The 23963-nt window shown below is 35.8% G+C and overlaps 1 protein-coding gene across 2 annotated transcripts in view; it reads left to right on the top strand.

Annotated features, from left to right (window-relative positions):
• The window catches only part of igdcc3 (immunoglobulin superfamily, DCC subclass, member 3), a 96134-nt gene that overhangs the window by 6183 nt on the left and 65988 nt on the right, over positions 1–23963 (top strand). For both annotated transcript variants that reach the window (XM_058077249.2, XM_078793033.1), the window contains exon 2: positions 9484–9789. In XM_058077249.2, coding sequence (XP_057933232.2) covers positions 9558–9789 — 232 coding nt within the window. In that variant the 5' untranslated portion in view covers positions 9484–9557. The remainder of the gene's footprint in view (positions 1–9483; positions 9790–23963) is intronic.

Raw genomic sequence — 23963 nt, 5'->3', positions numbered from 1 at the left:
CGGGACCTAAAATCGGGTCGTGGGTGCATTCTGGGGGGGCAAGTAAAAAAAAATTATTCATTCGTTTTCTATTACATATCCTCACAAGGGTGCCGTGGGGGGGTGCTGTCTTTGGGTGAGAGGCGGGGTATATGTTTTGCTTTTTCTTTGGCTTTTTTGGCAACATTAATTCAACAAGCCGCTTACACAGCCCTAACTGCCCTAACAGAGCCCTCTTGCCATGAAATAACACCCCTATAGTCACCGTTACTCTACTACCAGCCACCGCTTATCCTTATGAGTGTCGCAGGGGAACGCTGGAGCCTATCCCAGCTGTCTTCGGGCGAGCCAGCCAATCACGGGGCACATATAAACAAACAACCATTCACACTCACATTCATACCTATGGATAACTTTGAGTCGCTAATTAACCTAGCATGTTTTTTGGAATGTGGGAGGAAACGACTAACAATTATTTTCTTAGTCGATTAATCTGACGCTTGTTTTACGATTAATCGTGTAATCAGTTCAGCCCCAGACGAACCAAATTAATATGAGTCAAACAGTCAGTGGTTTTGCAACATTCATTCATTAATTTTCACGAGGGTCGCGAGGGGTGCTGGAGCCTATCCCAGCTGTCTTCGGGCGAGCCAGCCAATCACAGGGCACATTTAGACAAACAACCATTCACACTCACATTCATACCTATGGATAATTTTGAGTTGCTAATTAACCTAGCATGTTTTTTGGAATGTGGGAGGAAACGACTAACAATTATATTCTTAGTCGATTAATCTGACGCTTGTTTTACGATTAATCGTGTAATCGGTTCGGCCCCTGACTAATCAAATTAAGCACCCTAGCATGTTTTTTGGAATGTGGGAGGAAACCGGAGTACCCGGAGAAAACCCACGCGTGCACGGGGAGAACATGGCAGAGGGTGGAATTGAACTCGGGTCTCCTAGCTGTGAGGCCTGTGCGCCAACCACTCGAGCACCGTGCAGCCTGATTTTAGTCATTTTGCCTGTAATTTGTTCATCATGCTAATCACGGAATAAGTCGTAATTTATACTTAATTTTACTCCGAAGTCACTCACTGTACGCAGAGTACTTCAAGGACATATAAAATAAAGTAAAAATACAACAGAACTCGTACAACAAGTTACGATTTTCACATTGTAAATATTGTGTGTGCGCGTATTAAAATTTATTTTCGGTGAGTAACTTCCTGCACGTTACACTTTGTGGACATTTTTTACGGCTTAAAAAACGCACCAAACATGAGCTCAGATATTGTGTAATTTCATCATCACCTCCTGGCAAAAATACATTTGCGCTTGCGAATGTTTTAACGATGATCGTCGCCGATATTGGTGGGCGGGCGTGTGTTCACTTTTTCGGAGCCCCCTGGTGTGAATACTTCATCATTTACTTGTAATTATTAGTCAACACTTACAGTAATAATTGTAGCTGATTGCCTGATATTAATATATTTACATTATGTCATTAATGCTAAGAAAGTTGTCTGATTGATACGGTGTATGAAGGGTGTTGGGTGTCTTTAATATTCATTATTGATCGACTTCAAGACTTATCGATGAAGATGCGTTCAATGTCACGTGGGCGGGATTTGTGGGCGTGGTCTGAGAATAGATACAAAGAGAGTAGTGGAGAGAATATTTGGAGATATTAGATGTCAAGACTGCCTTGTTTCTTTGCAAATTCTGTCTTCGGGGTGGGGAGTGTAAGTGTGTGTAAGTGGGGGGGCGGGGGGGGGGGGTCCTTTGTTCACTGTGAGGCCCCCCGAATTGAAAGAGCGGAGGATATTGAATATTTGCCACACAGAAAAAGCCCCGGCTGGATGATCATGGGGTGGTTGGGATACATCAGAGCTAGGCTTTTGTTTTTATTCTGCTTTTTTTTTCCAATCAAATTTAATCTGCAAATTATGCAATTATGATTTTAGATCAAAGTCAATTTAGACGAAGACTCACTTCAGAGACATTTCAATCGCGCGGATTCGAACCAAAAAGACGAGAGCCTGTGTCACAGTTTATGAATGGCGATGCGAGAACTCATCATCTATCAGATCTCCTGATAGGACTTTAACTCTTAACGCTCGTTTTCCTACAGCAGGGCGGCCTATTTTATGGGGGTGGGATTGGGGGGGGGGGGTGATGTCATTATCTAATTTGCATAACAGGCCACAACATATGTGCATGTGATTTTCATAGGCGCTGTGGGAGACAAAGAGGGAGCAAAAAGCAAAACAAACGTTTAGACATTGGGGTGGATAATTGTGATTAATCACACTAATAGGTGAGTTAACTCATCATTAATTCAAATTAATTATAGATCGAATTTTTAAAATTTAATTTTTTTTTAAAGTATGTCCGATAATAATCTAATCTAATTAATTAATATAATACAATTAATTAATATAATATAATTAATATAATATAATATAATAAAAATAAACAAAAATAATAAAGCTATGCTTTTAGGGAAAAAAACAACATACATATATATTTCAAATATAAAGCCAAAATATTAAGAGAAAAAATATATATATTATAAGGAAAATATGATAATTTTAGACCATAAATATTATATATAAATAATAATAAATATAATAATAATAATAAATATATATTAAAAATATATAAAAAAAATTTTTAGAGAATAAAATTGTAGTTTTTAAGGATTTTAGGGTAATTAGGTTGTGTAAAAAATTCTAGTATGATGGAGTCAAAATATAAGTCAAAAGATAAGTCAAAATATGATGCAAATAAAGTCATAATTATTCAAGAAAAAAGTTAAAATAGTCATAAAAAACACAGCATACATTGTATATATTTTAAGTATAAAGCCAAAATATTAAGAGAAAAAATATATATATAATATCATAAGGAAAATAGGATAATTTTAGTAGCATGGCGTTAAAATATTAAAAAAAAACTTTTATTAAAGAATAAAATTGTAGTTATTGGAAAGTTGTTAAAATTTTCAAAATTAAAATAAATTTCGATGATTGGTCTGTTTTCAATGGACGAGTATGAAAAACAAAATCCCAAAACCCAATGATTCAAATACCAAAACAGCTGTCGATTAATTAGATCATTGATTAATCAGTTAATTAATTTCCCCATCTGTAATTCACACACAGTCCCGTTATAATGTGTTTATGAGGTGCCAAATAAATGATTTATACGATAAAACAATCAGCTTTGGGCTAATATGTAATAATACATCCCATTGGTAATGAGTTAACTTTATGTTTACAATATGCTGAGGGCCAATAAAAACGAGCTCTAGGCCGAAATTGTTATGACTTAAAAGATGATTTACATTAAAAATTCATCATCCTCATAACTTTACATGTGATTGCGCATGGACTGTTTCCCACTGTGCTAACATTGCAGTAACATTGCCGTGTAATTAACTTGCCAGTACTCGGAATTACATGGCGATGCAGTACATCGGGTATCTAGAGGAGAACAGTATTGATGTCAAAATTCCATAACTGAATCTTATTGGCTGAAAATATAAGCACTGTTTGCATATTTCTGCCTGGGAGGAGATTAAATATTAGCTTTTATGGAGGCACCGAAAGCTGAGTGAGGGAGAAATTGATATGGGAAAACCCTCCGCAATACCGACTTCATTATAGGGGTCTCAAACACGCGACCCGCGGGCCAAATGTGGCCCGCAGGACACTAAGTTTGAGGCCCCCCCGGCCTTGATATGAAAGTTTAATGTTAGTGCGGCCCGCGCAAGTTTTGATATGGATGAGTGATCAAATGGCTCGCTCGAAGACGGCTGGGATAGGCTCCAGCACCCCCGCGACCTTCATGAGGATAAGTGGTAGAAAATGAATAAATGAACGAATGAATAAAAATTACGGTTAAGTGAGGCTGATAAAGTTTAAACACAAAGCTGGCTTGCCTGAAGACGGCTGGGATAGGCTCCAGCACCCCCTCCCCGCAACCCTTGTGAGGATAAGCAGTAGAAAATGAATGAATTAATTAAAAATGTGATTAAGTGAGACTGATAAAGTCTAAACACAAAGCTGGCTCGCCCGAAGACAGCTGGGATAGGCTCCAGCACCCCCCCCCCGCAACCCTCATGAGGATAAGCAGTAAAAAAATGAATGAATGATTGAAAAATGCGATTTAGTGAGGCTGATGAAGTTTAAACACAAAGCTGGCTCGCCCGGAGACAGCTGGGATAGGCTCCAGCACCCCCTCCCCGCAACCCTTGTGAGGATAAGCAATAGAAAATGAATTAATTAATAAAAAATGTGATTAAGTGAGACTGAAAATGTCTAAACACAAAGCTGGCTCGCCCGAAGACAGCTGGGATAGGCTCCAGCACCCCCACACCGCAACCCTCATCAGGATAAGCGGTAGAAAATGAATGAATGATTGAAAAATGCGATTTAGTGAGACTGATGACGTCTAAACACAAAGCTGGCTCGCCTGAAGACAGCTGGGATAGGCTCCAGCACTCCCCCCATAACCCCTGTGAGAATAAGCAGTAGAAAATGAATAAATTAATTAAAAATGTGATTATTTGAGCCTGATAGAGTCTAAACACAAAGTAGCGACGGATGACTACATGTTGAATTTGCGAACCGAGAAGCCTTAGGCGAACATTCATTGATTCATAGTTTATTAAATATGTCCTAAGGCACCAAATATGATGCTTTTTTTTTTTTTTTTGAAGAATCTATGGCTTCCTATCCTATATACAACACGATGGACCTTTACTCATTATCGATGACCTCAACTTGTTGTACGACTCAATATTGTGTGCAAAAATAATTTTCTTCTGACCTTTTCCACACTTGCTTCTCGCATCGTATTAACCATCCCTGTCGTCAGGCCCTCATTAACATTCATTAACGTTGCTTTCTGTCGGCCCACACATGAATGTGTGATTATGTAAATTCAAAGCGAAGGAGCACGTTGGCATCAATGAACCAACAACTTGAACATCTGGGGTTCCTCGGTATACCACACCATTCGCTTGTCAAAGAAAATTTAAAAAAAAAATTATTAAAGCTGCAAGCAATGCCAAAGGGGTCCCCACACCCCCAATTTTTGATATAGACAGAAATATTGTGCCGGCTGGTCATCTATTTTTTTGTTTGTTTTTTTTTTACCCAATATTTTCATGGAGTTGAGGTATTCCGCCACACCCGTTGTGCCAAAGTCGGAGTAATATTCTGTAGTTGTCAGTATATCTATATACAAGATGATTCATATTGCGTTTGAACTCAAGTCAATAGACAGTAATCCCTCGTTTATCGCGATTAAGAGGCTCCAGACCTGGCCGTGATAAGTGAATTTCAACAAAGTAGCATTCCTTCTTTATGAATGACATATTTTTTTTCATAGCTCCACGACCTGTTTACAACCAATTTCAACATTATTAGAGCCCTCTAGACATGAAATAACACCCCTATAGTCAACTTTACACTCTTATTATTCTTTGGAACTGAGTTGTTAACATTTAGAATATAGTGGAGAATTTGCCTGATTGTTGTTGCCGTACCGTACCTCATCATATGAGCTTATTTGGTCAGAATAGTTGACTTCCTGTTTGTTTTGAGACTTTTTGTGCATCTGTCATGATTGATGTCACCCTTAAAGTTATCTTTTCTAAATTTAAATTTAACCACATGGGTACATGATACCATATAGCGTCCGTATCAAACTCGCAGGCCGAGAGTTTGAGACCCCTAGACGCCCTAAACGGACCAAACCAATATGAACCAAACATAATCCCGTTATTGATTTGGGTTGGCTACATATCTGTCCATCACCGTTTTCCAAAATTTACCAAAGTTGTTATCGATTAATTGGAGATTAATTGGATTAATCTCATTTTCCCGAGCTGGGATTTCAGGGATGAAGGTTTTCTGGTCTGACCCGTGTGCCCCCAGCTCCACTCCCTATGCTGCCCCTTATAGCGTCCATATCAAACTCGCAAGCCGAGAGTTTGAGACCCCTACACGGACCAAACCAATATGAACCAAACACAAACCCGTTATTGATTTTCAGGTTGGTTACATATCAGCCGAAAATGTCCAAATTTTAACAAAATTGTTGTCGATTAATTGGATAATAGATTAATTATGGATTAATTATTACAGCCAGAGTCTGGAACAGCAGAATCTGCACCTGCCAGTTAAGGGTTAAATATTTCTACTAAGTGGCAGCACTGATGTGTCTCTGATCCCATGGTGCGTTTACTGACTCTGCTTTTTGATTGGGAAAAACAGATGAAAGATATAGATGAATTATGGATTAATTAATTAATCTCAGTCGTGATGTGATCACCGCGCTCACTCAACTTCTACTCAAATGGGAAGCATTTTCCCGGGCTGGAATTTCAGGGATGAAGGTTTTCTGTTTTTGACCCGTGTGCCCCCCCCCCGGCCCCGTCCCCTATGTTGCCCCTTGTAGCGTCCATATCAAACTCGCAAGCCGAGAGTTTGAGACCCCTAGACGCCCTAGACGGACCAAACCAATATGAACCAAACACAAACCCGTTATTGATTTTCAGGTCGGCATATCATATCAGCCGAAATTTTACCAAAATTGTTGTCGATTAATTGGATAATAGATTAATTATGATTAATTATTACTGCCAGAGTCTGGAACAGCAGAATCTGCACCTGCCAGTTAAGGGTTAAGGGCAGCACTGATGTGTGTCTGATCCCATGGTGCGTTTACTGACTCTGCTTTTTGATTGGGAAAAACAGATGAAAGATATAGAGGAATTATGGATTAATTAATTAATCTCAGTCGTGATGTGATCACCGCGCTCACTCAACTTCTACTCAAATGGGAAGCATTTTCCCGGGCTGGAATTTCAGGGATGAAGGTTTTCTGTTTTTGACCCGTGTGCCCCCCCCCCTCGGCCCCACCCCCAATGCTTGCCCCTTCAGTCGCCCCATCCCCTCCCACCGGATTCCAGGGCCTGGGGGGGCAGAGACTGGTAGTGCTTAGTTCATCAGCAACTGAAACGTGATACCCGTAGAGACCGCCGACCTCCGAGCCAAGTCACTTTAAGATTGTTTACATTCTTTATTTATTGTTGCCAGCCCATCTGTTGCCACGGAGATACGACCAGTATAGCACGTTAGCTCTTTTTTTTTTCCGAAAAGGAAATCCTTACCTCAGACACATTTTTTTTAAGGCAAAAAAAATCAAAGACCCCAGGATGTCACCTGTTTTAGTACGCATTTTAAATGTTGTTTGTAGGTTAGCGTTTCTGTGTGTTTACACGTGCATTTCCTGATTCTTTAACCCTGAGGTATTATAAGACAGGCGTATACATTTTGTTTGTTTGCATGTGAAGGTCGTCGATATGGAAATGATTACCAAGGCCACAACTGCTGCAGTGCTAGCTTTCAGAAGACAACGTGACAAAAAAATCAAAGGATGATGTAGCTTCTCCAGATATGTAGACCACATCCATTTTCAAGAGCTGTAGTAAAAGGAAGATGCAGGAGAAGCGGATTCGGGTATACATGGACCCAAATGTTCCAATTGCATTCGGTTTATTTTCTGAAATGAAAATAATAATAGTAACCTTTGTATACACCTCGTTCCGAAAGAAAAGTGCCAATCCGAACATATAAACATAGCATATTTTGGTGCAAGTCTTTGAGTTCTTATGTTGTAAAGTGTGCTTATTTGTACCTATGCTGTTCTATGAGGGTTTTTTTTTTACCAGTACCCAGAATTGAACCTTTGTATACACCTCGTTCCCAAAGAAAAGTGGCAATCCGAACACAGAAACATAGCATATTTTGGTGCAAGTCTTTGAGTTCCTATGTTGTAAAGTGTGCTTATTTGTACCTATGTTGTTGTATGAGGGTTTTTTTGCCAGTAGCCAGAATGTAACCTTTGTATACACCTCATTTCGAAAGAAATGAACACATAAACATAGCATATTTTGGTGCAAGTCTTGGAGTTCTTATGTTGTAAAGTGTGCTTATTTGTACCTATGTTGTTGTATGAGGGTTTTTTTTGGCAGTTGCCAGAATTGAACCTTTGTATAAACCTCATTCCGAAAGAAAAGTGCCAATCCGAAAAAGAACATATAAACATAGCATATTTCGGTGCAAGTCTTTGAGTTCTTATGTTGTAAAGTGTGCTTATTTGTACCTATGTTGTTGTATGAGGGTTTTTTTTGGCAGTTGCCAGAATTGAACCTTTGTATAAACCTCATTCCGAAAGAAAAGTGCCAAATCCGAATGAATATATAAACATAGCATATTTTGGTGCAAGTCTTGGAGTTCTTATGTTGTAAAGTGTGCTTATTTGTACCTATGTTGTTGTATGAGGGTTTTTTTGCCAGTACCCAGAATTGAACCTTTGTATACACCTCGTTCCCAAAGAAAAGTGGCAATCTGAACATATAAACATAGCATATTTTGGTGCAAGTCTTGGAGTTCTTATGTTGTAAAGTGTGCTTATTTGTACCTATGTTTTGAGGGTTATTTTTTGCCACTAGCCACGTATACATGGACCCAAATATTGGAATATTCCTTTCCCCAATCCGATTGAGGTATCTTGTACCCGTCCAAACGGGAAGTTGTTAACCGGGACGGATGTTAACCAAGGTACCACTGTACTGGGAAAGATTAGCAAATCTGGAACAGTTTGCAATTGGTGTTATTGCATCTATATTTAGCAATGTTTGAAAGGCAGGTGCAAAACTGGTGCTTTACGCACACAAATGGCACGCATTTTCAACACTTTTCCATAACTACCATAACCTAATAAATCGAAAAAATGATGTTGTTTAATAATGTTGTAGTGTAAAACGTGTATGTGTTTATGGTCATCCTCCACCAAGAATTCCAATTCCTGACTGCTGTTTTAAAAAAAAAATCCAAATATTTCAACTTTCAAATTCCAAAATATTTTTATGGATGTCTGATAATTATAAAAATATATATAAAAAATATAAAAAATAAATTATAATTTTTTTTTTTTAAATAAGATACCGATATCGACCGATAATTTCCTGTATCTTATTTTTTTCCCGATCATGAAAAACTATTTTGTTGGACAAATTGAGAGTTGTACATTCCTAATAATTTTCCAAATTTTTTTTCTTTATTTCCATAATATTTGGACTTAGTTTCCACTTTTTCCCCAACCTAATTTCCAAAATTTCCCAACTTAAAAATGAGATGACAAATTTTGTGAGAATGTTAGACTTTTTTTTTAATCCTTTTAATAAGACCAAAATATTTTGACTTTATTGTTGTAACATTCTAATGTTTGCTGCAAACTAATTTTCCAAAAATTAAAATTTTATTCATAGTTGTGTTTCTCATAATATTATGACTTAAAATTGATACTAATGCTCTTTTTTTGTGTACATCCATTATTATTATTATTTGTAAAATACTGAAATTCAATATATACCCTGCTGCATATATTGCAACCCCGCATTGTGATCTTGTGTGTGTCGTTGCAGGTGTGTCATGTGATGCGGAGCTGTCCTTCACCCTGGAGCCCAGTGACATCATCGCGGTACAGCAGCAGCCCCTTATGCTCCACTGCCAGGTGAACGGTATCCCCCCGATCACGACACAATGGCGGCACAACGGCGTGCTCGTGACTCAGGACCAGTATCACGCCACCTTCATCAATGGCTCCCTCCTCATCGGGCACTTCCTGAAGACCAAATCCGATAACTCATCCGATGAAGGGGACTATGAGTGTATGGCGCAGAATTCCTTTGGGTTGGTGGTGAGCCGTAAGGCGCGGATACAAGCAGCCAGTAAGTGTTTTTGTCTTATTTCGTAACAAAATTAATTTTGTTATTTTTATAAATTTTTATAATTTTTTATAAATTTTTATAAATTTCGTTTTGGCAGTAAGTGTACAAAATACATTGTAAAAATTATCATGAATCCTTGGCACAATTTTAATTTAAATTTGGGTCACTTTGATTTATCATCTTGATATCTTCATATTTACAGTAATATACAGTATCTATTGAAAGAGTGTACAGTTTTGTCTTATTTCGTAACAAAATAATTTTTGGATAAATTTTGATAAATTTTGATACATTTTTTATAATTTTTTAAATAAATTTTTATACATTTTTATACATTTTTATACATTTTTTATAAATTTTTTATAAATTTTTATAAATTTCGTTTTGGCAGTAAGCGTACAAAATACATTGTAAAAATTATCATGAACCTTTTGCACAATTTTAATTTTAATTTGGGTCACTTTGATTTATCATCTTGATATCTTCATATTTACAGTAATATACAGTATCTATTGAAAGAGTGTACAGTTTTGTCTTATTTTGTAACAAAATAATTTTTGATAAATTTTAATAAATTTTTATAAATTTTTTATAATTTTTTAAATACATTTTTATAAATTTTTATAAATTTTTATACATTTTTATACATTTTTATACATTTTTATACATTTTTATACATTTTTATACATTTTTAAAATGTTTTAAAAAATGTAATAAATTTCTTTTTTGCAGTAAGCGTACAAAATACATTGTAAAAATTATCATGAACCTTTGGCACAATTTTAATTTGGGTCACTTTGATTTATCATCTTGATATCTTCATATTTACAGTAATATACAGTATCTATTGAAAGAGTGTACAGTTTTGTCTTATTTCATAACAAAATAAATTTTGATAAATTTTGATAAATTTTGATAAATTTTGATAAATTTTGATAAATTTTGATAAATTTTGATAAAAAATTTTTAAATACATTTTTATAAATTTTGTTTAGGCAATAAGCGTACAAAATACATTGTAAAAATTATCATGAATCCTTGGCACAATTTTAATTTTATTTTGGGTCACTTTAATTTATCATCTTGATATCTTCATATTTACAATAATATACAGTATCTATTGAAAGAGTGTACAGTATAACATAGATTTTTGGTAGTACAGTCATCCCTCATTTATCACGGGTTATTTTTTTTCCCGATCATTAAAAACAATTTTGTTGGACAAATTGAGAGTTCAGCAAAAAAAAAAAAAAAAAACAATATCGGACATTCTGAATAATTTCCCTTTTTTTTCTTGTAATTTTATGACTTTATTTCTTTAATATTTTGACTCTTTTTTTTCCAAAAAATTTCCAAATTTTTCCAACTTAAAAATGAGATGACAAATTTTGTCAGAATGTTAGTTAGACATTTTTTTAATACTTAAAATAAGACTTTTTTTAAAATTACTTTTTGCCCAGAATATTTTGACTTTATTGTTGTAACATTTGAATGTTTGCTGCAAACTAATTTCCCAAAAATTACAATTTTATTCCTAGTTGTGTTATTGTTTTACTCTTATTATTCTTGTACAGTTACGACTTTTTTCCTTTAATATTTTGAGTTTATTATTAAAAAATGACTGCTGATTTTGATTTTTAACTTGTACTTTTAGTCACATTAAAAGTGCCCTTTTTCTAGAACATTTTGACATTTATGAAACTAGTTTTTATTTATTTTATTTTTTTATCTATTTGTTTTTATTTATTTATCTCCCTTCCTTTATACAGGAGGACAAGCGTGCATTATTTACGTTTTTTTTCAAAACCACCGTTTAACATGCCAGACGTCATCTGAGGTGAAAATATGGAACTTTGCACTGTTGATCAGTTCCGTCTTATTTATAACCAGTGAATGGAAAAAAAAAAAAAAAAAGCTGGAAAAGGTCTAAAAGGAAGGAAAAGCACGATCATTTGACCATGACTGATGTGAACCCTGAACGGATGGCTTCTTATAACACGTCCTTGAATAGAAAAAAGGGAAATGTACTGAACAAGCACAGCACGTTCGGGAGGGATTTGGTCATATTTTTATTCAAAGACGTCTAAAATGCGACTCGAGTATCATCTCAGAAGTGTGCTTTTTTTTTTTTTTTTTTTTTTTTTTTTTTTTTACATAAAATCCCCGCCGCCGTATTCTCTGTGGTGTGTTTGCGACTGTCAGTTGAGTTTATGTTTCCCAGACATGACCTGAGGACGTATAAAAGCAAATGTACGGGAAAAATATTCCTCTAAAGTGTCAGAAAACGCAGCGCATCTCGCGAGAACCCGTTTAGTGATGATCGTCATGTGCGGGCCCGCAACAAATACATTAGGACCGCTACAAATAGATTCAGCGCCTTGTGTGGAAAAGATTATTTAACAAGAAAACTACAACCAATTAGTCAAATTACAAACAACGAATAAAGTGAATAAAGTGGTTAATATTATTATATATTATAAAAATATAAATAATAAATAATATTATTATAATACAATTCAGATTTAGAATGTTAAATATTATGAGAATAAAGTCACAATAAAACAATGTAATTTATTATATATATATATATATATATATATATATATAAAGAAACAAACAAAGCAAAATAAAATGATAATTTTTGGAAAATTTGGTTGGGCAAAAATTAATATTACGAAAACAAAAAATTATGAGAATATTGTCACATTATTCTGAAAAAAACAAAGGTATGCCAGCATATGTATAGTGTTTTTGTGCTAATATGCCGTTCATGCTACTAAAATTACATTTTCATTTATTCTTTTTTATTATTAGAATACAACTTTTTTTTTGTATTTTGACTTTATTTTTGTAAAATTACAAAAAAATTTTTTTTCCATTTTTCACATTTTCCAAATGTTATATATATATATATATATATTCACACCCAAAGACAGCTGGGATAGGCTCCAGCACCCCCCGCGACCCTCGTGAGGAAAAAGTGGTACAAAATGAATGAATGAATATTATAAATTTTTGCCTAACCAAATTTTCCAAAAATTATCATTTTATTTTGCTTTGTTTGTTTCTTAAATTATGATGACTTCAAAATCATAATATTACAATCTTATTCTTGTAAAATTGCTACAACTTTTTCTTGTGATATTTTGACTTTATTCTTATTTTTGACTTTAACTCTTTCAACTTTCTTTTTGAAAATTTTCTTCTCTGACTTATGATTTTATACTTAGAATATTTTTACTTTATTCCCGTAACATTATAACGTTTTCCGCATGCCGCCGAGCGCGTTAATACATGGAAAAAAAATCCATGTCCTTTTTTTTATGGCCAAACATGATCTCCTTTATTGTGGACTTGTGTCATCACCTGTTTTTGAATTTCATGCACAAAAATGTATATTTTAATGTTGTGCTACTTCATATATAGTTTTATATCTTTGTTGTTAAATTAGAATTTTTTGTCAGTTAATATTTTTGCAAAAATAACTGCTGATTTTACTTTTTTTTTTTTTTTTTTACTGTTGTTGTTTCCAAATGGCCCCTGAGCCGCACTTTGGACATCCCCTGACAGTTAACTGAAGCTGTACTGCGTAGAAATCATACACAGGTACGCTCCCGAGCTACGTCTAGCCAGAGTAAAGATGAAGCACTGAGTCCAAACAGGAAACAGGCATATCAAAATAAAAGCACAGAACCGTAAACAGCAAAAAAAACAAAAGTCCACTTTAGTTTTTGTATTTTTTTTTTTTTTTTTTATTGTTTGATTCTCTGCTCCGACAGCCGCGCATTAGCGACAAACAAGGACGTTCTGCGCCGTGTCTTTCTGTTTCCTGTCTACAACACGCGGCTTCATTTTCCCGGTCAAAGAGTTTGAGTAATCGATCGCCCGAACAAAGATCCCTAACCAGTGTTTGTTAACGCTGATGTCCTTTTTTTTGTGGTCGGGGGGGGGGGGGGGGGGTAATTTGCGGTGTTACACATGCTCCGACAACAGAGTGTGTGATTACCGAAAGCCTCTTTATAGCCCCCCCCCCCGGTGGATAAAACGTCTGTCCTATTCCACGCTACCTCCTTCCATAAATTTCACTTTTTATTAGCTTGACAGCCATTTGTGTGAGCTCACAGTCAGGGGTTGGTGTCTCGGATTGGGGGGGGGGCTCCCGTCTAAATCGCCATCCAGCCCAGGAAAAAAAAAAAAAAAAAAAAAAACGTCCCCCCCCCCTAAATGTTATCTCTTTGATGGTAAATTTCACTGGCCTCCCTCCAAGTTAGCCTCTGATTCCCACTTCCAGGACCGTTCTCATTAGTTTGGACTCGGGAAGCTTTTCATCATGTCAATGAATGACAAGGCTGGTACCCACCCCCACATCCATCCATACACCCACCCACCCACCCACCACGGTACACCAGCGTCACCAGGCAACACACCACAAAAGCCCCCCCCTGTTACGAAATAGCTCTTAGTATCAACTGAAATGACTTAACCGGAAAGAGTCAGGGACTCGTCACATGCATCAGATTGCAATTGAACGCATCACATTAATCAGTTCCCAGTTCCACATGTCCAAAAAGGAGTAGGAAGAAGCAAAACTTATTAAATCCTACCACTCCATCTGGTACTTTTTACAATCAGTAACTGTTACGTTTGTTCACTTCCTGCTTTCCTAATATAATTTAAGTTTTTTTTGTCATTTTTTTGGCCTAATTTTTTTTTACTTTGGTCTAGTATTACTCAAAACGTATTAAAATACAAGGCATATGTAGTATTTCAGTCACTAGGCAGCAGTACTGACAAAAAAACATTAGCTTACATTACATTAACATTGCATGAAGACGTAATAGAGTGAAAAAAAAGTTCTGCACCCATCGCGTGTGGAAGTGGTAATCTTTTAGCTTCGGGTTAGCTCACTAGAAGCGTGTGTCTCGAGTCCTTACAGAGCCGTGCATGTGATATAAACAATGGTAATGGTTTTATTTCATTTGAACATGCATCAGATTACAATTGAACGCATCACATTAATCACTTCCCAGTTCCACATGTCCAAAAAGGAGTAGGAAGAAGCAAAACTTATTAAATCCTACCCCTCCATCTGGTACTTTTTACAATCAGTAACTGTTACATTTGTTCACTTCCTGCTTTCCTAATATAATTTAAGTTTTTTTTTGTCATTTTTTTGTCCTAAATTTTTTTGACTATGGTCTAGTATTACTCAAAACGTATTAAAATACAAGGCATATGTAGTATTTCAGTCGCTAGGCAGCAGTACTGACAAAAAAAACATTAGCTTACATTACATTAACATTGCATGAGATATAAGAGTGGGAAAAAAAAAGTTCTACACCCATCGTGTGTGGAAGTGGTAATCTTTTAGCTTCGGGTTAGCTCATTAGAAGCGTGTGTCTCGAGTCCTTACAGAGCCGTGCATGTGATATAAACAATGGTAATGGTTTTATTTCATTTGAACATGCATCAGATTACAATTGAACGCATCACATAATCAGTTCCCCGTTCTACATGTCCGAAAAGGAGTAGGAAGAAGCAAAGCTTATTAAATCCTACCTCTCCATCTGGTACTTTTTACAATCAGTAACTGTTACATTTGTTCACTTCCTGCTTTCCTAATATAATTTAAGTTTTTTTTTTGGCATTTTTTTGTCCTAAATTTTTTTGACTATGGTCTAGTATTACTCAAAACGTATTAAAATACAAGGCATATGTAGTATTTCAGTCGCTAGGCAGCAGTACTGACAAAAAAACATGAGCTTACATTACATTAACATTGCATGAAGATATAAGAGTGGAAAAAAAAAATTCTACACCCCTCACGTGTGGAAGTGGTAATGTTTTAGCTTCGGGTTAGCTCACTAGAAGCGTGTGTCTCGAGTCCTTACAGAGCTGTGCATGTGATGTAAACAATGGTAATGGTAATGGTTTAATTTCATTTGAACATGCATCAGATTGCAATTGAACGCATCACATTAATCACTTCCCAGTTCCACATGTCCAAAAAGGAGTAGGAAGAAGCAAAACTTATTAAATCCTACCCCTCCATCTGGTACTTTTTACAATCAGTAACTGTTACATTTGTTCACTTCCTGCTTTCCTAATATAATTTAAGTGATTTATTTATTTTTGTTTTATTTTATTTTTTATTTTGGTTTTATTTATTTTTATTTTTCGTCACGTTACCAAAGTATGAGGTGATATGACCATCCAATGACATAATGGGTACCATAGTAACTGTCAATATAGTGATATATACAAGTTACATATATAAATAATAAATAATAAATAATAAATAATAAATAATAAATAATAAATAATAAATAATAAATAATAAATAATAAATAATAAACAATATAAATAATTTATTTAAAGAATTTAAATGCATTATTTTAGCTATTTGAAGATGAACTATATCAGCAAGTTGAAGTATTTGTGATTTTCCAAATAAGGAGTTAGTATGTTCTCTGTAGGCGGCATTATGAATTATCCTTACTGACCTTTTTTTTTTTGCAGTACATTTAGCAAGTGGAGATTGCTTTTATAGTTATTAGCCCATAGTAACTGTCAATATAGTGATATATACAAGTTACATATAAAAATAAAAAAGTATAGATATAAATAATAAATAATAAATAATAAATAATAAATAATAAATAATAAATAATAAATAATAAATAATAAATAATAAATTAATATATAAATAAATAACAATATAAATAATTTATTTAAAGAATTTAAATGCATTATTTTAGCTATTTGAAGATGAACTATATCAGCAAGTTGAAGTATTTGTGATTTTAGTATGTTCTTTGCAGGCGGCATTATGAATTATCCTTACTGACCTTTTTTTTTTTGCAGTACATTTAGCAAGTGGAGATTGCTTTTATAGTTATTAGCCCATAGTAACTGTCAATATAGTGATATATACAAGTTACATATAAAAAATATATAAATAATAAATAAAAAATAATAAATAATAAATAATAAATAATAAATAATAAATAATAAATAATAAATAATAAATAACAATATAAATAATTTATTTTTTTGCTTTTATAGTTATTAGCCCATATTTCCACACAATAAGTAAGATACGGTAGAACCAGAGAGCAAATAAAGAGTGCGGATTCACGGCAAGATGGCTTCCAAAATGTGTCTTTTTACTGCGACTATATAACTGTAAGGCTTATAGTCGCCAAACCTACATGAAAAAGAGACGGTAGTAAAGGATGAAATCGGAGAAGCGAGAGGATGCTCGTAAAAAAAAAAAAAAAAAAAAAATGTTCCTCCGGGCCTCTGCGTGTGGCGTAAATGTAACTTTCCGTCATGTAAATAAATGTTAGATAGAGAAGAGAAGAGTACCTTCCAGAGAAAGTGATTTTACGGGGGCGAGGGGGCGGGGGCGGCGGCGGCGGCGTACACATGTGTGTTCGTGCATCTCGAGTGTCAGTGGTAGCCGACTATTACCCTTTGACCTTCCTGTTCCAACCCCTTTCTTGGCTTCCCCGCTGAGCTGAAACGGCGAAGCGCCATCTCTGCCTCTCCTCGCGGTTTCCCTTTGTTCTTCCAGGCGAGACACCCACCCCCGCTCTCTCTCACTCCGCCCCCTTTCCACCCCCGTTCCTCCCCTTGCTTGATGGCCATGCAGCAACTTAATGCCATTTAAGCTTGTTTTGACATTTGAGCGTGAAGTGGATCTAATCCTTGAAACTAGAATAGGTATGAATGTGAGTGTGAATGGTTGTTTGTCTATATGTGCCCTGTGATTGGCTGGCTCGCCAGAAGACAGCTGGGATAGGCTCCAGCACCCCCGCAACCCTCGTGAGGATAAGTGGTAGAAATGAAATGAATGTTGCAAAACCACTAACTGTTTGACTATTAATTTGGTTCGTCTGGGGCCCGAACCGATGACTCGATTAATCGTAAAACAAGCGTCAGATTAATCGACTAAGAATAGAATTGTTAGTCGTTTCCTCCCACATTCCAAAAACATGCTAGGTTAATTAGCGACTGCAAATTGTCCATAGGTATGAATGTGAGTGTGAATGGTTGTTTGTCTATATGTGCCCTGTGATTGGCTGGCTCGCCCGAAGACAGCTGGGATAGGCTCCCGCACCCCGCACAACCCTCGTGAGGATAAGTGGTCGAAATGAAATGAATGAATGAATTAATGTTGCAAAAACTGTTTGACTATTAATTTGGTTCGTCTGGGGCCCGAACCGATGACTCGATTAATCGTGAAACAAGCGTCAGATTAATCGACTAAGAATAGAATTGTTAGTCGTTTCCTCCCACATTCCAAAAACATGCTAGGTTAATTAGCGACTCCAAATTGTCCATAGGTATGAATGTGAGTGTGAATGGTTGTTTGTCTATATGTGCCCTGTGATTGGCTGGCTCGCCAGAAGACAGCTGGGATAGGCTCCAGCACCCCCGCAACCCTCGTGAGGATAAGTGGTAGAAATGAAATGAATGTTGCAAAACCACTAACTGTTTGACTATTAATTTGGTTCGTCTGGGGCCCGAACCGATTACTCGATTAATCATAAAACAAGCGTCAGATTAATCGACTAAGAATATAATTGTTAGTCGTTTCCTCCCACATTCCAAAAACATGCTAGGTTAATTAGCGACTCCAAATTATCCATAGGTATGAATGTGAGTGTGAATGGTTGTTTGTCTATATGTGCCCTGTGATTGGCTGGCTCGCCCGAAGACAGCTGGGATAGGCTCCAGCACCCCGCACAACCCTCGTGAGGATAAGTGGTCGAAATGAAATGAATGAATGAATTAATGTTGCAAAAACTGTTTGACTATTAATTTGGTTCGTCTGGGGCCCGAACCGATGACTCGATTAATCGTGAAACAAGCGTCAGATTAATCGACTAAGAATAGAATTGTTAGTCGTTTCCTCCCACATTCCAAAAACATGCTAGGTTAATTAGCGACTGCAAATTGTCCATAGGTATGAATGTGAGTGTGAATGGTTGTTTGTCTATATGTGCCCTGTGATTGGCTGGCTCGCCCGAAGACAGCTGGGATAGGCTCCAGCACCCCCATGACCTTGGTGAGGATAAGCGGTAGAAAATGAATGAATGAATTAATGTTGCAAAAACTGTTTGACTATTAATTTGGTTCGTCTGGGGCCCGAACCGATTACTCGATTAATCATAAAACAAGCGTCAGATTAATCGACTAAGAATAGAATTGTTAGTCGTTTCCTCCCACATTCCAAAAACATGCTAGGTTAATTAGCGACTCCAAATTGTCCATAGGTATGAATGTGAGTGTGAATGGTTGTTTGTCTATATGTACCCTGTGATTGGCTGGCCACCAGTTCAGGGTGTACCCCGCCTCTCGCCCAAAGACAGCTGGGATAGGCTCCAGCACCCCCGCGACCCTTGTGAGGAAAAAGCGGTCGAAAATGAATGAATGAATGAATTATTATTTTGCGCCGATCGCATCATCTTTGGCGCGAACTGGCACCAACTGGCACCAACTGGCACCAACTGGCACCGGTTCAGTGGACTTGTTTACATTCTCGTCGAGTAGCATTCCCGTTTTAAGGACCTGGCCTACGACCGCTCGGAGAGTCGGTCCTTCGGGGCTGGCAAGTGTGCTTAGGGTGTTGAAAAGCAGTATTCCCTCCCGCTGTCTCATCAGCACCTCTCCATCTGTATGCCATTGTGTCAGACTGGGGGGGGCGGGGGGGGGACATGGGATTTTTTTTATCTCCACCCGGGAGCTTTGACCTCTTGTGTGCAATTACACAAGCTTCTAGGTAATTACTGACGGGGGCTCAATGCCATATGTTTGATTCGTGGAACAAGGGGAAAACATGTATTGCTTCATATTTATTTTAATATTTTAATATGTCTGCAAAACAATAGGATTCTCTCGTTCTTGTTTTTTCTGGATGGAATATAGTTGTCACATGTACGGTATACAAACAAACCGACCAATGAAAGCTCGGATATGAGAATGAATTGAAGGGGCCTATGTATCGATTCGACGTGACGTCTTCATCATTAGAGTTATTAACTTTTGTAGTTTAGTATCAAATTGTCCGATTCGTCATCAAAATTTGTACTTTGGGGAAAAGTTTCAATGTTAATATTATCGTAATAATTACGAGAAAAATAATAAAAAAACTATTATATTATATTATAATTATTCATATAATATTTATAATAATAATTATTATATTATTTTATATAATATTAATATAATATATAATTTAATTATTATAATAATTATTTTATAATATAATGTAATATAATGTAGTATAATATAATAATAAATATATACAAAATATATTATATAATATATATATAATATATAATATAATAATATTTAAAATGATACTAATTATAATATTATTATATATTATAATTTTAATTTGTGAATGTATAATCATTTAACTAAATCTATTTTTACTATAATATTAATATAATACATAATTTAATTATAATAATTATTTTATAATATAATATAATATAATGTAGTATAATATAATAATAAATATATACAAAGTATATTATATAATATATATAATATAATAATATATAAAATGATACTAATTATAATATTATATATTATAATTTTAATTTGTGAATGTGTAGTCATGTAACTAAATTTAATTTAATATAATATTATATATAATATATAATATTAATATAATATATAATTTAATTATTATAATAATGATTTTATAATATAATATAATGTAGTATAATCTAATAATAAATATATACAAAGTATATTATATAATATATAATAATATATAAAATGATACTAATCATAAGATTATTATATATTATTTTAATTTGTGAATGTAATCATGTAACTAAATCTAATTTTAATATATTATATATAATATATAAAATTAATATAATATATAATTTAATTATTATAATAATTATTTTATAATATAATATAATGTAGTATAATATAATAATAAATATATACAAAGTATATTATATAATATATATAATATAATAATATATAAAAGATACTAATTATAATATTATTATATATTATAATTTTAATTTGTGAATGTGTAATCCTGTAACTAAATCAATTTTTATTTTCTATTCACCCAGCCCCGGTGTTAGCATCGGAGCCATTGTCTAATCTGCTTTGTTAATGAAATGTGTGTTAGTCCTTGCCCCTGGACCACCCTTTGGTATCCCCCCAAAAAAACAAATAAAAAAGGGGGCCTAAAATTCCTTTGCTCTGCTTTTAAGACTCGTGGGAGGAATTTTCATTAATGGAGGTGAAAGGTGAAAAGACGGAGAGCAAAGGCCAAGTCATTGGCTGCACCAAATGCTTGGGACTTGGACTTGGACTTGGACTTGGACTACAGTCTGCGGTAAAATGCAAAGTTTAAGTCTGTTTAGATCCTCCATATTTGGCTTCGTATGGAACAAACCAATTCTTTGTTTGCTCTGGTTTGAGGTTTTAAGATCGTAATTTTTAAGATGAATGAAGTTTAATTTGCACCATCCCACCAATAAAAACACCCAAATATGTACATTTTAGTCGATATTGCATTTGAAAAAAAATCTTAAAAAGGACAAGGATGGGCGCTATAATCCGAGGGCATCGTTAATTATTAATAACACAAATGGTAGTAATCACTTGAATATTAATGCATTTGGACACGCTGACCACTTTAGAAATTATAATCAGGATGAAAGAAAACATTATTAATTGTACTGCTAATAATTCAACATTAATTTATTTCATATATGTTTCTTGCGGAATCATATTTTTTTGTTTTTGCGAAAATCCACAACATATATTTAACACATGCACTATTTTATGCTTATTATTTTCCTTGAATTATTTGTCTAATTTTATCTGTAAAAGTGTTTTATTATTATCAGCTGTTTTTTTTCAGGAGTACTTTAAACATCCGGTAACATTAAACTATTTCATTTAATTTTAAAGTGTTTTGTTTTTTTTTTTTTTTTTTTACTAAATAAGACATCAGACTTGCAGTTTTTGTTTAAAAGTTGAAATACTTAAAAAGCAACTAGCGGGCCGGATTTTAACACTAGGCGTACCACATGTGGCCCCCGGGCCGTAGTTTGCCCACCCCTGGTTTGGACTGTCAAAGAAGTGGAATTAAGAGCCAGCTAGCTTAGCCCTGTGAGGCTAACCTGAAACCTGCCCCGTTGCTTATAGTAGTTTCATATGTGACAGAGGCCAGCACTCCTGATTCTGAAGGCCTCGGGCAGATTACATTGACATAGCATAGGTAGGTGGGTGGGTGGGTTGCGGGACTAGGTATGTAGGTAGGTGGGTGGGTGGGTGCGTTGCGGGACTAGGTAGGTAGGTAGGGTGGGTGGGGGACTAGGTAGGTATGTAGGTAGGGTGGGTGGGGGACTAGGGAGGTAGGTAGGGTGGGGGACTAGGGAGGTAGGTAGGTAGGGTGGGTGGGGGACTAGGTAGGTAGGTAGGTAGGGTGGGTGGGGGACTAGGTAGGTAGGTAGGTAGGTAGGGTGGGTGGGGGACTAGGTAGGTAGGGTCGGTGGGGGACTAGATAGGTAGGTAGGTAGGTATGTAGGGTGGGTGGGGGACTAGGTAGGTAGGTAGGTATGTAGGGTGGGTGGGGGACTAGGTAGGTAGGTAGGTAGGTAGGTATGGTGGGTGAGGGACTAGGTAGGTAGGTAGGTAGGTAGCAAGCAAGCATATTGGATGCTAACCGAGTAATGTGTGTAAACCAAGGCAAAATTTGCCCATAAATTCTCAACGCTAATTAAAAAAGACAACCATATAGTCAAAGACTAGTCTGCCTCGGTTAAAGTACGGATTAGGTAGGTAGCAAGCAAGCATATTGGATGCTAACCGAGTAATGTGTGTAAACCAAGGCAAAATTTGCCCATAAATTCTCAACGCTAATTAAAAAAGACGACCATATAGTCAAAGAGTAGTCTGCCTCGGTTAAAGTACGGATTAGGTAGGTAGCAAGCAAGCATATTGGATGCTAACCGAGTAATGTGTGTAAACCAAGGCAAAATTTGCCCATAAATTCTCAACGCTAATTAAAAAAGACGACCATATAGTCAAAGAGTATTCTGCCTCGGTTAAAGTACGGATTAGGTAGGTAGCAAGCAAGCATATTGGATGCTAACCGAGTAATATGTGTAAACCAAGGCAAAATTTGGCCATAAATTCTCAACGCTAATTAAAAAAAGACGACCATATAGTCAAAGAGTAGTCTGCCTCGGTTAAAGTACGGATTAGGTAGGTAGCAAGCAAGCATATTGGATGCTAACCGAGTAATGTGTGTAAACCAAGGCAAAATTTGCCCATAAATTCTCAACGCTAATTAAAAAAGACGACCATATAGTCAAAGAGTAGTCTGCCTCGGTTAAAGTACGGATTAGGTAGGTAGCAAGCAAGCATATTGGATGCTAACCGAGTAATGTGTGTAAACCAAGGCAAAATTTGCCCATAAATTCTCAACGCTAATTAAAAAAGACGACCATATAGTCAAAGAGTAGTCTGCCTCGGTTAAAGTACGGATTAGGTAGGTAGCAAGCAAGCATATTGGATGCTAACCGAGTAATGTGTGTAAACCAAGGCAAAATTTGCCCATAAATTCTCAACGCTAATTAAAAAAGACGACCATATAGTCAAAGAGTAGTCTGCCTCGGTTAAAGTACGGATTAGGTAGGTAGCAAGCAAGCATATTGGATGCTAACCGAGTAATGTGTGTAAACCAAGGCAAAATTTGCCCATAAATTCTCAACGCTAATTAAAAAAGACAACCATATAGTCAAAGAGTAGTCTGCCTCGGTTAAAGTACGGATTAGGTAGGTAGCAAGCAAGCATATTGGATGCTAACCGAGTAATATGTGTAAACCAAGGCAAAATTTGGCCATAAATTCTCAACGCTAATTAAAAAAGACGACCATATAGTCAAAGAGTAGTCTGCCTCGGTTAAAGTACGGATTAGCCCCCCCCCCCCCCCCCCAAAATCGGCATGACGGCCGATCGTAGTGCTTTTCCAAAACATGACTGGTACACATTGCCTACTCATGCCTGTTATGTTCCGAGGTATGTAGTAGAAACGTGTGTGTGGGGGGCGGGGGCAGGGGCGAGGGGGGCGCATGAGTCCAGTTGTGTGTTTTGTTAAAGCAGGGATCTTTTCGGCAGCA

This window comes from Doryrhamphus excisus, linkage group LG1 (assembly GCF_037039965.1).
Source record: "Doryrhamphus excisus strain RoL-2023G ecotype Guam linkage group LG1, RoL_Dexc_Guam_v1.1, whole genome shotgun sequence".
NCBI lineage: Eukaryota > Metazoa > Chordata > Actinopteri > Syngnathiformes > Syngnathidae > Doryrhamphus > Doryrhamphus excisus.
Note: the sequence above shows the minus strand (reverse complement) of the source record. Positions and strands in the feature narration are given on the sequence as shown.